The sequence below is a fragment of the Balaenoptera borealis genome, assembly GCF_965194805.1.
Source record: "Balaenoptera borealis genome assembly, chromosome: 10".
NCBI lineage: Eukaryota > Metazoa > Chordata > Mammalia > Artiodactyla > Balaenopteridae > Balaenoptera > Balaenoptera borealis.
This window is the reverse complement of record NC_138874.1, coordinates 86,677,583-86,689,748: the sequence shown is the minus strand read 5'-3', so window position 1 is coordinate 86,689,748 and position 12,166 is coordinate 86,677,583. Positions and strand designations below refer to the sequence as shown.

General features: G+C 41.0%; 1 protein-coding gene across 7 annotated transcripts in view; it reads right to left on the bottom strand.

Annotated features, from left to right (window-relative positions):
* The window catches only part of ENTPD1 (ectonucleoside triphosphate diphosphohydrolase 1), a 153,395-nt gene that overhangs the window by 67,008 nt on the left and 74,221 nt on the right, over positions 1–12,166 (bottom strand). For 5 of the 7 annotated variants that reach the window (XR_014248806.1, XM_082406534.1, XM_082406536.1 and 2 more), the window contains one exon: positions 8,811–8,938. The exons of the other annotated variants lie outside the window; for them this stretch is intronic. Coding sequence is in view for 2 of the 5 variants with exons in the window: in XM_082406532.1 (XP_082262658.1) it covers positions 8,811–8,938 (128 nt within the window). In the remaining 3 variants the exon portion in view is untranslated. Of the gene's footprint in view, positions 1–8,810; positions 8,939–12,166 lie in introns of those variants that run through there. 7 annotated transcript variants of the gene reach the window in all.

The following is a 12,166-nucleotide window of genomic DNA, read 5'->3' as shown; positions in this document are numbered from 1 at the left end:
TCAGATTTTTCATCATTAGTGTATAGGAATGCAAGAGATTTCTGTGCATTAATTTTGTATCCTGCCACTTTACCAAATTCATTGATTAGCTCTAATAGTTTTCTGCTGGCATTTTTAGGATTCTCTATGTATAGTATCATGTCATCTGCAAACAGTGACAATTTTACTTCTTCTTTTCCAATTTGTATTCCTTTTATTTCTTTTTCTTCTCTGACTGCCATGGCTAGGACTTCCAAAACTGTGTTGAATAATAGTGGTGAGAGTGGACATCCTTGTCTTGTTCCTAATCTTAGAGGAAATGCTTTCAGTTTTTCACCATTGAGAATGATGTTTGCTGTGGGTTTGTCGTACATGGCCTTTATTATGTTGAGGTAGGTTCCCTCTATGCCCACTTTCTGGAGAGTTTTTATCATAAATGGGTGTTGAATTTTGTCAAAAGATTTTTCTGCATCTATTCAGATGATCATATGGTTTTTATTCTTCGATTTGTTAATATGGTGTATCACATTGATTGATTTGCGTATATTGAAGAATCCTTGCATCCCTGGGATAAATCCCACTTGATCGTGGTGTATGATCCTTTTAATGTGTTGTTGGATTCTGTTTGCTAGTATTTTGTTGAGGATTTTTGCATCTATATTCATCAGTGATATTGGTCTGTAATTTTCTCTTTTTGTAGTATCTTTGCCTGGTTTTGATATCAGGGTGATGGTGGCCTCATAGAATGAGTTTGGGAGTGTTCCTTCCCCTGCAATTTTTTGGAAGAGTTTGAGAAGGACGGGTGTTAGCTCTTCTCTAAATGTTTGATACAATTCACCTGTGAAGCCATCTGGTCCTGGACTTTTGTTTGTGGGAAGATTTTTAATCACAGTTTCAATTTCATTACTTGTGATTGGTCTGTTCATATTTTCTATTTCTTCCTGGTTCAGTCTTGGAAGGTTATACCTTTCTAAGAATTTGTCCATTTCTTCCAGGTTGTCCATTTTATTGGCATAGAGTTGCTTGTAGTAGTCTCTTAGGATGCTTTGTATTTCTGTGGTGTCTGTTGTAACTTCTCCTTTTTCATTTCTAATTTTATTGATTTGAGTCCTCTCCCTCTTTTTCTTGATGAGTCTGGCTAATAGTTTACCAATTTTGTTTACCTTCTCAAAGAACCAGTTTTTAGTTTCATTGATCTTTGCTATTGTTTTCTTTGTTTCTATTTCATTTATTTCTGCTCTGATCTTTATGATTTCTTTCCTTCTGCTAACTTTGGGCTTTCCTTGTTCTTCTTTCTCTAGTTCCTTTAGGTGTAAGGTTAGATTGTTTATTTGAGACTTTTCTTGTTTCTTGAGGTAGGCTTGTATAGCTATAAACTTCCCTCTTAGAACTGCTTTTGCTGCATCCCATAGGTTTTGGATCATCGTGTTTTCATTGTCATTTGTCTCTAGGTATTTTTTGATTTCCTCTTTGATTTCTTCAGTGATCTCTTGGTTATTTAGTAACATATTGTTTAGCCTCCGTGTGTTTGTGTTTTTTACATTTTTTTCCCTGTAATTGATTTCTAATCTCATAGCATTGTGGTCAGAAAAGATGCTTGATATGATTTCAATTTTCTTAAATTTACTGAGGCTTGATTTGTGACCCAAGGTGTGATCTATCCTGGAGAACGTTCCATGCACACCTGCGAAGAAAGTGTAATCTGCTGTTTTTGGATGGAATGTCCTATAAATATCAATTAAATCTATCTGGTCTATTGTGTCATTTAAAGCTTCTGTTTCCTTATTTATTTTCATTTTGGATGATCTGTCCATTGGTGTAAGTGAGGTGTTAAAGTCCCCCACTATTATTGTGTTACTGTCCATTTCCTCTTTTATAGCTGTTAGCAGTTGCCTTATGTATTGAGGTGCTCCTATGTTGGGTGCATAAATATTTACAATTGTTATATCTTCTTCTTGGATTGATCCCTTGATCATTATGTAGTGTCCTTCCTTGTCTCTTGTAACATTCTTTATTTTAAAGTCTATTTTGTCTGATATGAGTATTGCTACTCCAGCTTTCTTTTGATTTCCATTTGCATGGAATATCTTTTTCCATCTCCTCACTTTCAGTCTGTATGTATCCCTAGGTCTGAAGTGGGTCTCTTGTAGACAGCATATATATGGGTCTTGTTTTTGTATCCATTCAGCAAGCCTGTGTCTTTTGGTTGGAGCATTTAATCCATTCATGTTTAAGGTAATTATCGATGTGTATGTTCCTATGACCATTTTCTTAATTGTTTTGGGTTTGTTTTTGTAGGTCCTTTTCTTCTCTTGTGTTTCCCACTTAGAAAAGGTCTTTTAGCATTTGTTGTAGAGCTGGTTTGGTGGTGCTGAATTCTCTTAGCTTTTGCTAGTCTGTAAAGCTTTTGATTTCTCCATGGAATCTGAATGAGATCCTTGCCAGGTAGAGTAATCTTGGTTGTAGGTTCTTCCCTTTCATCACTTTAAGTATATCATGCCACTCCCTTCTGGCTTGTAGAGTTTCTGCTGAGAAATCAGCTGTTAACCTTATGGGAGTTCCCTTGTATGTTATTTGTCATTTTTCCCTTGCTGCTTTCAAAAATTTTTCTTTGCCTTTAATTTTTGCCAATTTGATTACTATGTGTCTCGGCATGTTTCTCCTTAGGTTTATCCTGTATCGTACCTGCTGCACTTCCTGGACTTGGGTGGCTATTTCCTTTCCCAAGTTAGGGAAATTTTCAACTATAATCTCTTTAAATATTTTCTCGGGTCCTTTCTCTCTCTCTTCTCCTTCTGGGACCCCTATAATGCGAATGTTGTTGCATTTAATGTTGTCCCAGAGGTCTCTTAGGCTGTCTTCATTTCTTTTCATTCTTTTTTCTTTATTCTGTTCCACAGCAGTGAATTCCACCATTCTGTCTTCCAGGTCACTTATCCGTTCTTCTGCCTCAGTTATTCTGCTATTGATTCCTTCTAGTGTAGTTTTCATTTCAGTTATTGTATTGGTCATCTCTGTTTATTTGTTCTTTAATTCTTCTAGGTCTTTGTTAAACATTTCTTGCATCTTCTCGATCTTTGCCTCCATTCTTTTTCCGAGATCCTGGATCATCTTCACTATCATTATTCTGAATTCTTTTTCTGGAAGGTTGCCTATCTACACTTCATTTAGTTGTTTTTCTGGGGTTTTATCTTGTTCCTTCATCTGGTACATAGCCCTCTTCCTTTTCATCTTGTCTATCTTTCTGTGAATGTGGTTTTTGTTCCACAGGCTGCAGGACTGTAGTTCTTCTTGCTTCTGCTGTCTGCCCTCTGGTGTCCCTGTAGCTTTAATGGCAATTTCAGCAACCTCATCAGTCTGCCTCAGTTAGCCCTTTTGAATAAACAAAGCTTGTCCTTTTGAATGTGACTCTAGTACTCTATAAACAAATCAGGTCTCCATTAGCTACAGTGATGCTGGCAGGGCCTGGAAACAGAGACCATTTCCCTCCTTTCTTTTTTCTTCAGTTGGAGTTTCTAGACCTTTAATACAAACTGCAATTTTGTTGTTGTTTGTTGTTTTTATTTTTTTAATTGTGGTAAGATACACCGAATATAAAATTGACCATTTTTACTATTTTTAAGTGTACAGTGTGGCATTAAGTACTTTCAAATTGTTGTGTAACCATCACCACCACTCATCTCCAGGTGTTGTTTTTTTAAAATCTAGTGGAGTAAAAATAATATATTTTCCAAGAGTATTTGAGGTTGAAAACTGAGGTAAATTCTTCCAAATTCTCCATAAAAAGATAAAATCACAAGTGCTCATCTAAGAATAGCACTTCAGTTCCCGGTGACTAAAGCAGATGCCTGGGGACAGGCCACTTTCCCTTAGCAGCAGTTGGAAATCCTGGGAGCACCCGGCTCAGTGACCATAACACACCAACAGCTAAGGGCCTTTCCTAGAACTCATCTCCCCCAAAGCAGTGTTGACAGCTGGTCTCCACTGAGGGCTTCTGATGTGCTGGGCACGCTGGTGAGTGAGTCAGTAGTATGATATTATTCCATTTAATCCTCACAACCATCCTCCAAGTAGGTACCATCTCCATGTAACACATAAGGAAACAGGTGTAGAGAGAATACACTTGCCCAAAGTCTCAGAGCTGGCAAATGGCAGATCTGGGATTGAAATCAAAGCTGTCTGGTCCCTGGCCAGCATTCCACAGAAGTGGCAGCTTTTAATTAAGGCACGTGGTTTGGGACTGGATCAGTTTGGTGCCTTTGAGCGAAACCTGTGGGGTTCTGTGTGTACCAGAATGTGCAATGTTTGTGCTAAAGGAATATCTGACAACTCGCTAACTGCCAGTGTTCAGTGACAAACCAGCAATTAAGGAAGTGGTAAACCAAGCACACCTCAACTCTACCTCTCTACCTCCCCACCACGTCCACCAGGACAAAGGCACTTTCCCAGGGGACACAGGTACAGCTCATGATTCTTCAGTTCATTAAGCCCTATGTTTGTTTGTTTTTGCAACGTGGTCATTGCGTATCTACATGGCAGTAGTTCCCAGACTTCAATGTCATGAGAACAGCCCAGGACGCCTGTTACCTGTGTAGATTCCCAGGCTCTACAACCTGGAGGTTTGAATTGGGTATGCTCTGGGAGTGAGAACAGGGAGTCAGCATCCACAGGGTAGCCTGAGGCAGAGGCTGACAGATTCTGCTGTCGGGCTAGTCCTTCTTCACACGCTCTTCACAGCCAAGGAGGGAGCAGTTTTACCTGTTCAAGATGCTCACTCTACTCACTGAGTCAGCGAACTTCTATGAGGCAGCCACCCAAGTCAGAGGCTGTGCTGTCGTAATTTAACATTTATTTTGTGACTATTTGGTTAATGATTATCTCTTCCACTAGACTATAACCTTCATGAGGGTCAGGACTTTGCCAGTCCTGCTCACTGCTGTATCCCTAGGGCCTAAAGTAGAGTAGATGGTCAATGACTACTTATTAAATGAATAAATTGAGTGAAAGAGTATTAAAACATAGGCAAAGACAAATGAAACCCAGTCCTTGTCCTCAATATGCTTTACAACTTGGGTAGCTGGGCAAGTAGACTCATCAGTACAATAAAGACTTCCTGTGTTTTGCCAGATGTGGCCCAGGCATGAGGCCACCCACCTCCCCAGCAAGGCTGAACCCAGACTGGACCAGGCAGGAAGACGACAAGACTGGATCTTCAGGACGGGAGGGCTGACCAGAACTGGGCTAGAAGAGGGCAAGTCAGATGGGAAGAGGCAGGGAAAAAGATAAGTGGCGATTTGTCACCAGACAGATAGGCTGCAAAGATGATAATGATAATACATGAGCTACCAACCATTGAGTATCTGCAATGGGCCAGCATCCTATTCCATACTTCACAATGCATTTACTTTATCCCACTTCATTCCTACAGTAATTTATGAGATATCAATTATCAGTTCTGTCTTACAAATGGAGAAACTGGGGCTCAGAGAAGTTATGTCCTGTGACTATAAGAGCAGGGCTGACGTTTAAACCCAGGCAGTGTGAATCCATGGCCCATGTTGTGTCACACTCTGAGCAGACAGAATAATTATCCCTGCAATAAGACAGGGATGAAGAATCAGAGGCAGTGGGTAGAGAGACAGCTGAAAGTCTTTCCATAGAGGGGCTTATGGCCACCACCCTCTTTAAACAGAAGCATGCAGAGGTTGTTCTCAACATTACATCCCAACGTGTTCCATCTTTATCCTAAAAGGTCCTCTAAGGAATCTAATCACTAAGATCTGGTCAACCTAAGTGTCTCTCACATTATCTCCTTAATGCCTTAATTCCACAGACAATGCCTTAGTTCCAGGCTCAACTGCCATGTCTACACAATGTCAGGAACATTCTAACTGGTCTCTCTTCCTCTAATCTGCTCTCCAGCCAAGAGGAATCTCGGAAACACAATCTGGGCATAACCTCCCTGTTTGAAACCTTCGAAGCAGTGGTTGGCAAGCATGACTGCTCATTAGAATCACCTGGGAAGCTTTTAAAACATACCAGTGCCTGGGCTTCACCCCAAAGATTCTGATTTAATTGACCCAGAGTAGGGCCCAGATATGAGTATTTTTTAAAAGCTTCCCAGGTGCTTTTAACATGGAGTCAATCTTGAGCACTACTAGAGTTGAATGGATGAGACGTCCACTCCTGAGCTAGGCAAACTAAGCTCAGACTAAAGTCTCCTCTCCCACCATTCCTTCCTGCCCCATATTCAATATTCCAGCCATACTGAACTGCTAGTGATTCCCCAAGATCACTTGCTATTTTAAGCTGCCACTCTGTAACACATGGTATGGTCTTTGTAAAGAACATGTCCTACCTCACCTCCTGGGAAACTCCTTAGTGTTCCTTATTACTTGGCCCCAAGGCTGCCGCCTCCGTGAAGTCTTCATGTGACCAGGCACAACTGGTGACTCCTTCCTCTGGGCTGCCATAGCACTGCACCTACCTCTGTATTAATATGTCTCTATTTCTGAAACTATTTGTACAAACGACTCTCTGCCCCCACAAAAAGCAATAGGTATAGTGATGCTTCAGCTACCTCTTGTGGCTACTTCACATGTCCTTGACCAACCTTTTTACTCCAGCTCCACCTGTACCTTCTCATCTCTCTATTTCTTCTCAGGGTCTTCTCTCCTACCACCTAGTAGGTCACCTGTGGTACCCACATAGCCCTTCTGACACATGTGCAAAACTGGAAGTGCCAGGGAGTTAACAACCTCTGGGATGACCCTTGACCAACAGGGGATGAGAACCAGGAGATAAATCCCTAGGGTAGATCATTCTGAAGTGCTTTCTCTACGGCTCTTCAGAGGGTCCTAGTGGGATCAAGCCAGTGACATTGCTCTAAAGATTCACTTCAGATGCCAAAGACCTTGCTCCGTTTTTCCAGGCCAACACAATAACACAGAATCACGGCAGTCTTGAAGACAACCATCATGAATGACGGAAGGTCATCCACGACCACGAGTATTCACCGAGAACACAGAGCCTAAGTCTGTCGTGGATTTTGCCTCCTAGGCAGTCTCCCTCTCCAGTGATGCAATAATAAACATATAAAAAGGTCAAATCAAGAAGGCAATCATGTACTTTTGGAGCTGGTAAACAAATAGCAAAACCAAGATGTCATGAGCCTTCAGTTGTGAGTGAAGTTTTGCCAGGAGAGCCAACATCACTCAATATTAAAAGGGAAGAGACCATTGACAATGAGACAGTATCAGCCTTCTGTGCTGACAAAGGGACTGCTGTGCACAGCCCCACTGGGTTGAATCTGTGTGGCAAACGGATGCCAATGTAATATCCAGGCCTCTGCTATATAGCAAATGGTTTGGGTGGGTGGCAATAGTTTCAGAGGCCTGGCATATGCATCCATTTTTCCAGGCTCACAGTTTGGTATCTTCAAATGCAAAAAATATATATACTTCTGTATATGTATTCCAGGGCCTCCGTAGTCAAGTTAACTTCTGGATATGTCACTGCCCACATGTACGTATGCATTCATTAGCATATGGGTCTCTGGGCCCTTGAAGATTTATTTATTATAATTCAAATGAAAGTTTAACATTGGTGTATTTGCAATACAAATTTAAACTTACCATATGTCTCTAAATTAATGGATTAAATAAAATGATGACCATATTACAAGGTATTAGTGAGCTATCCATGTCTCTGAAATTCTACTTTGATGAATTTGAAAGGAAGCAGAAATAAATCACAGCAGAGTTAATGATCCTAATTATTTTTAATGATACTAACTAGCTCTTCAAATGTGGAAATTTCACCAGAAGTCTGTCCATCCATGAATTCATTTCAAATTACTATATTTGATACATGTATGTGTTCTCTGGGGTCTTTTTTAAATTGATTTTAAAATTGATTTATTTAATATTTTGGAGATGAGGAACAAGTCTTCTCCACAATCTTTGTCTTCCAAAGTGCTTTATACAGAGCTGTCTAATAAATTTTATAACTTTGGTGATAGTGATAATAACGGAGTAAGGGGACTTCCCTTGTGGTGCAGTGGTTAGAATCTGCCTGCCAACGCAGGGGACATGGGTTTGAGCCCTGGTCCCAGAAGATCCCACATTCTGCAGAGCAACTAAGCCCGTGTGCCACAACTACTGAGCCTGTGCTCTAGAACCCGTGTGCCACAACTACTGAGCCTGAGTGCCACAACTACTGAAGCCCACGTGCCTAGAGCCCATGCTCTGCAACAAGAGAAGCCACCGCTATGAGAAGCCCGCGCACCGCAACTAAGAGTAGCCCCCGCTCACCGCAACTAGAGAAAGCCTGCGCGCAGCAATGAAGACCCAACACAGCCAAAAAATAAATAAATAAAATAATAATGGAGTAAGAAGAACAAAGAATGCAGTGTTCAATAAACAAAGAGTTCACTGTTTCCACAATGAAACAGTGAGTAAGAAGCAGAGATAGCACTAGATCGTAGAATACCAGCACAGTATATCACAAATCTGGATGTGGTGAATAAAGCATTTGTCTCTATTAGAATATTGATTTAATCAACTTGCTGAACAATCAAAGACAATCATCTTCCCACCACTAATTGATTAAAGGCATTCTTTCCTCCAGAATGAGCATCCGCTGCCATTTTACTTGCCTAGTTCCACGGAGACTGACTTGCTCCTGGGCTTCCAGAACCGCACTCCTACTGTATGCTCTGATTTACCATAACCTCACTTTCCCTCCGCCCCACCCAGGGCCCCTCAAACACATGTGCGTGCGCGCGCACACACACACACACACACACACACACACTCAGGGGTTTGAGTTACCTTAACATTTTCTGGCAGTGGTTTGTTCTGGGTCAGCCCCAGAGCGAGCAGTGCTACCACAGCGATGACAGAGGAGAAGCCAAGGATGCCCAGTATGTTTTTAGAGCAAAATATCTTCACTTCAGACTCTAAAAACAAAAGAAGAATAGAAAATATCAACAAGAAATCAATAGACATTGATTTTCTTCCCCTTTCTATATGGCCTTGTGCTGGCTTTCTGGAGACAGCAAAGATAGATAAAAGCTGATCTTTATCCATGAGGCACTTGCAGAGTAATTGGGAAATAATACAAGAACAAAAGGATTTGTCTGTACTGTGATGAGGGCCAAAACTGAGTTAGTGGCTATGGTAAGGAGAATGGGCAGAATTAGATCGGTGGTCAGATATGGGATGAGAAGGAAAAATCCCAAACTGGCAGTTTGTTTAATAGGTCATGTAGGTCTATCAAGGTTCAAGTAACAAAGAAAGCAAGGATAGCCCTCCTCATTTTTAAAATCTACCAAAAAATGCATATGATATTAAAAAGTATTCAGAGTATATCATCAAACATCGTAGTCCCTCTACTTCATGACATTTCCTGGCTTGACACATTCCTTCACTTCAACCACACTTACATGTTAAGTAATTGGTAACAGCGTAGAGGTGTGGAGTTTTGAACATTTCATCATTCACATTATCTTGTCTATCCTGTTCATACTCTCACCATCATGGGACATAAAAAAGCTCCAGAAGGAGAATTCTATAAAAGGCAATTTTACTTTGATCAGGATAAATAGAGCCTACAGCAGAGGTGAACAGGAAATGGAATGGTTACACCATTCCCTCCATTCTCATCTTTCCTCTCTCAGCTTCCCAAGCTATCCCCAAGCCTTTTTCTTAGGCTTTGGGGAAGAAGGATAGGATCAAGTAATAAAGAAGCATGTGGAAATGAGATGGGTTCTCCAAAATAGTTTTCACTTGTCTAAGGACAGGGCAAGGGATTAAAGCAACTGAAAGAGGAACCTGCGTCCCCTCCTCCTCTTTCCCTCTTTCTCAGCATCTGTGGCTGCACCAACACAGGAGCTCCCCTTCGAGCTTGTGAGCACAGGTTGGACTTAATCCAAAAGACTGGAACTGCCTGGGTCTCCAGTCTGCATCCGTCTCTAGAATCTTGGACCAGTTTGTACCCATCAGACCGAACAGTACAAAACTTAGGAGAAAAAGTTTTATCAACACCATTATCTATTGCTTCCAAACAAGGGAATCATAAATGAAATATACAGCACTTCCCCCCTTCTCACTTCCCAAAAGAACCTCAGTTTTGTTCAGATGCCTGCCACTCCCCCAAGCAGCTGACTGAAAGGGGCTGACTGTTCTGCATAATCTCATTCCCTCTCCAGTGATTGGTTTAACAGTGGGCATATACTCCCAAAATGGCCTGTGAGACCCTGGAGGAAGTCTGCTGGGGCAAGCCTAGGAAAAGAAAGGAAGCATTCTCTCTTCTTCCTCAGACACTGTCCAGCCAAGGATGGCTGAGCAGAGAGATGGAAAGAACTTGAGTTCTTAAAGCATTTTGAGCTGCTGAAACAGCTAACCCTGATCTGATCCTCCCATGAGACTTACGCTTTGATCCAATTAGAGTCATGATTTAAAGACCTTGAAGCCAAAACATCCTGGTGTGGCAGAAACGTCCTTTTTGCTGCCAGGGCTCTGGAATCTGGAAAAGAGCCCCCTAAGTACTACCTACCTACCTGAGCACTACCTACCTCACTTCCCAAAGTCGTGATATTGACAAACACAGCTTATAACAAGCAAATGTTTTAGATGAAATATTACATATCTAATACCCAGGGGTTGCAGACTGCAGCAATGTTTCTACTATAATAGAACTTTGAATGCTTTACTCCCTCAAACTGTCCAAAAGGTCTACCTATTCTTTTGTTTCCATAAATATAACAATTTTGATTATATCATTTTCCTTCCATCCATTCAGGCACTAATCTTAGTAGCCAATGAAAATGACCAACAAGGTCCCTGATCTTTGGAGTTCACATCTAGTTGGGGAGGTAGATGAACCAGAAAAGAAGTATGCAAATAAGTGACTTCAGGTCATGAAAATTGTTGAGGAGAAATTAAAACCAAGGAATGTTACAGAGTGACTTGCGGCAGAGTTGGGGTGGGGAGATTAGACTGAAGGTCAGGAAAGGCTCTCTGAGAAGGTGATGTTTGAGCTTAGACCTGGATGATGAGAAAACAACAGCTATGAGAAGGAGAAAGAACATTCCAGGAAGAGGAAGCATCAACTGCAAAAGCCCTGAGGTGGGAAATAGATTGATGTGACTCTAGTTGTTTCTTCCTTTTCTTAATGAGAATATTTACTAACTCATTATTATCACTGAACAGTTGAAAGTGTACTTTTCCAGGGAACCCTCCTATACTGTTGGTGGGAATGTAAGTTGGTGCAGTCACTATGGAAAACAGTACGGAGGTTCCTCAGAAAACGAAAAATAGAGTTGCCATATGATCCAGCAATCCCACTGCTGGCATATAACCAGACAAAACTAAAACTATAATTCAAAAAGATACATGCAATCAAGACAGTATGGTACTGGCACAAAAACAGAAATATAGATCAATGGAACAGGATAGAAAGCCCAGAAGTAAACCCACACACATATGGTCACCTTATCTTTGACAAAGGAGGCAAGAATATACAATGGAGAAAAGACAGCCTCTTCAATAAGTGGTGCTGGGAAAACTGGACAGCTACATGTAAAAGAATGAAATTAGAACACTCCCTAACACCATACACAAAAATAAACTCAAGATGGATTAAAGACCTAAATGTAAGGCCAGACACTATCAAACTCTTAGAGGAAAACATAGGCAGAAAACTCTATGACAGAAATCACAGCAAGATCCTTTTTGACCCACCTCTTAGAGTAATGGAAATAAAAACAAAAATAAACAAATGGGACCTAATGAAACGTCAAAGCTTTTGCACAGCAAAGGAAACCATAAACAAGATCAAAAGACAACCCTCAGAATGGGAGAAAATAGTTGCAAAGGAAGCAATTGACAAAGGATTAACCTCCAAAATATACAAGCAGCTCATGCAGCTCAATATCAAAAAAACAAACAACCCAATCCAAAAATGGGCAGAAGACCTAAATAGACATTTCTCCAAAGAAGACATACAGATTGCCAACAAACACATGAAAAGATGCTCAGCATCACTAATCATTAGAGAAATGCAAATCAAAACCACAATGAGGTATCACCTCACACCGGCCAGAATGGGCATCATCAAAAAATCTAGAAACAATAAATGCTGGAGAGGGTGTGGAGAAAAGGGAACCTTCCTGCACTGTTGGTTG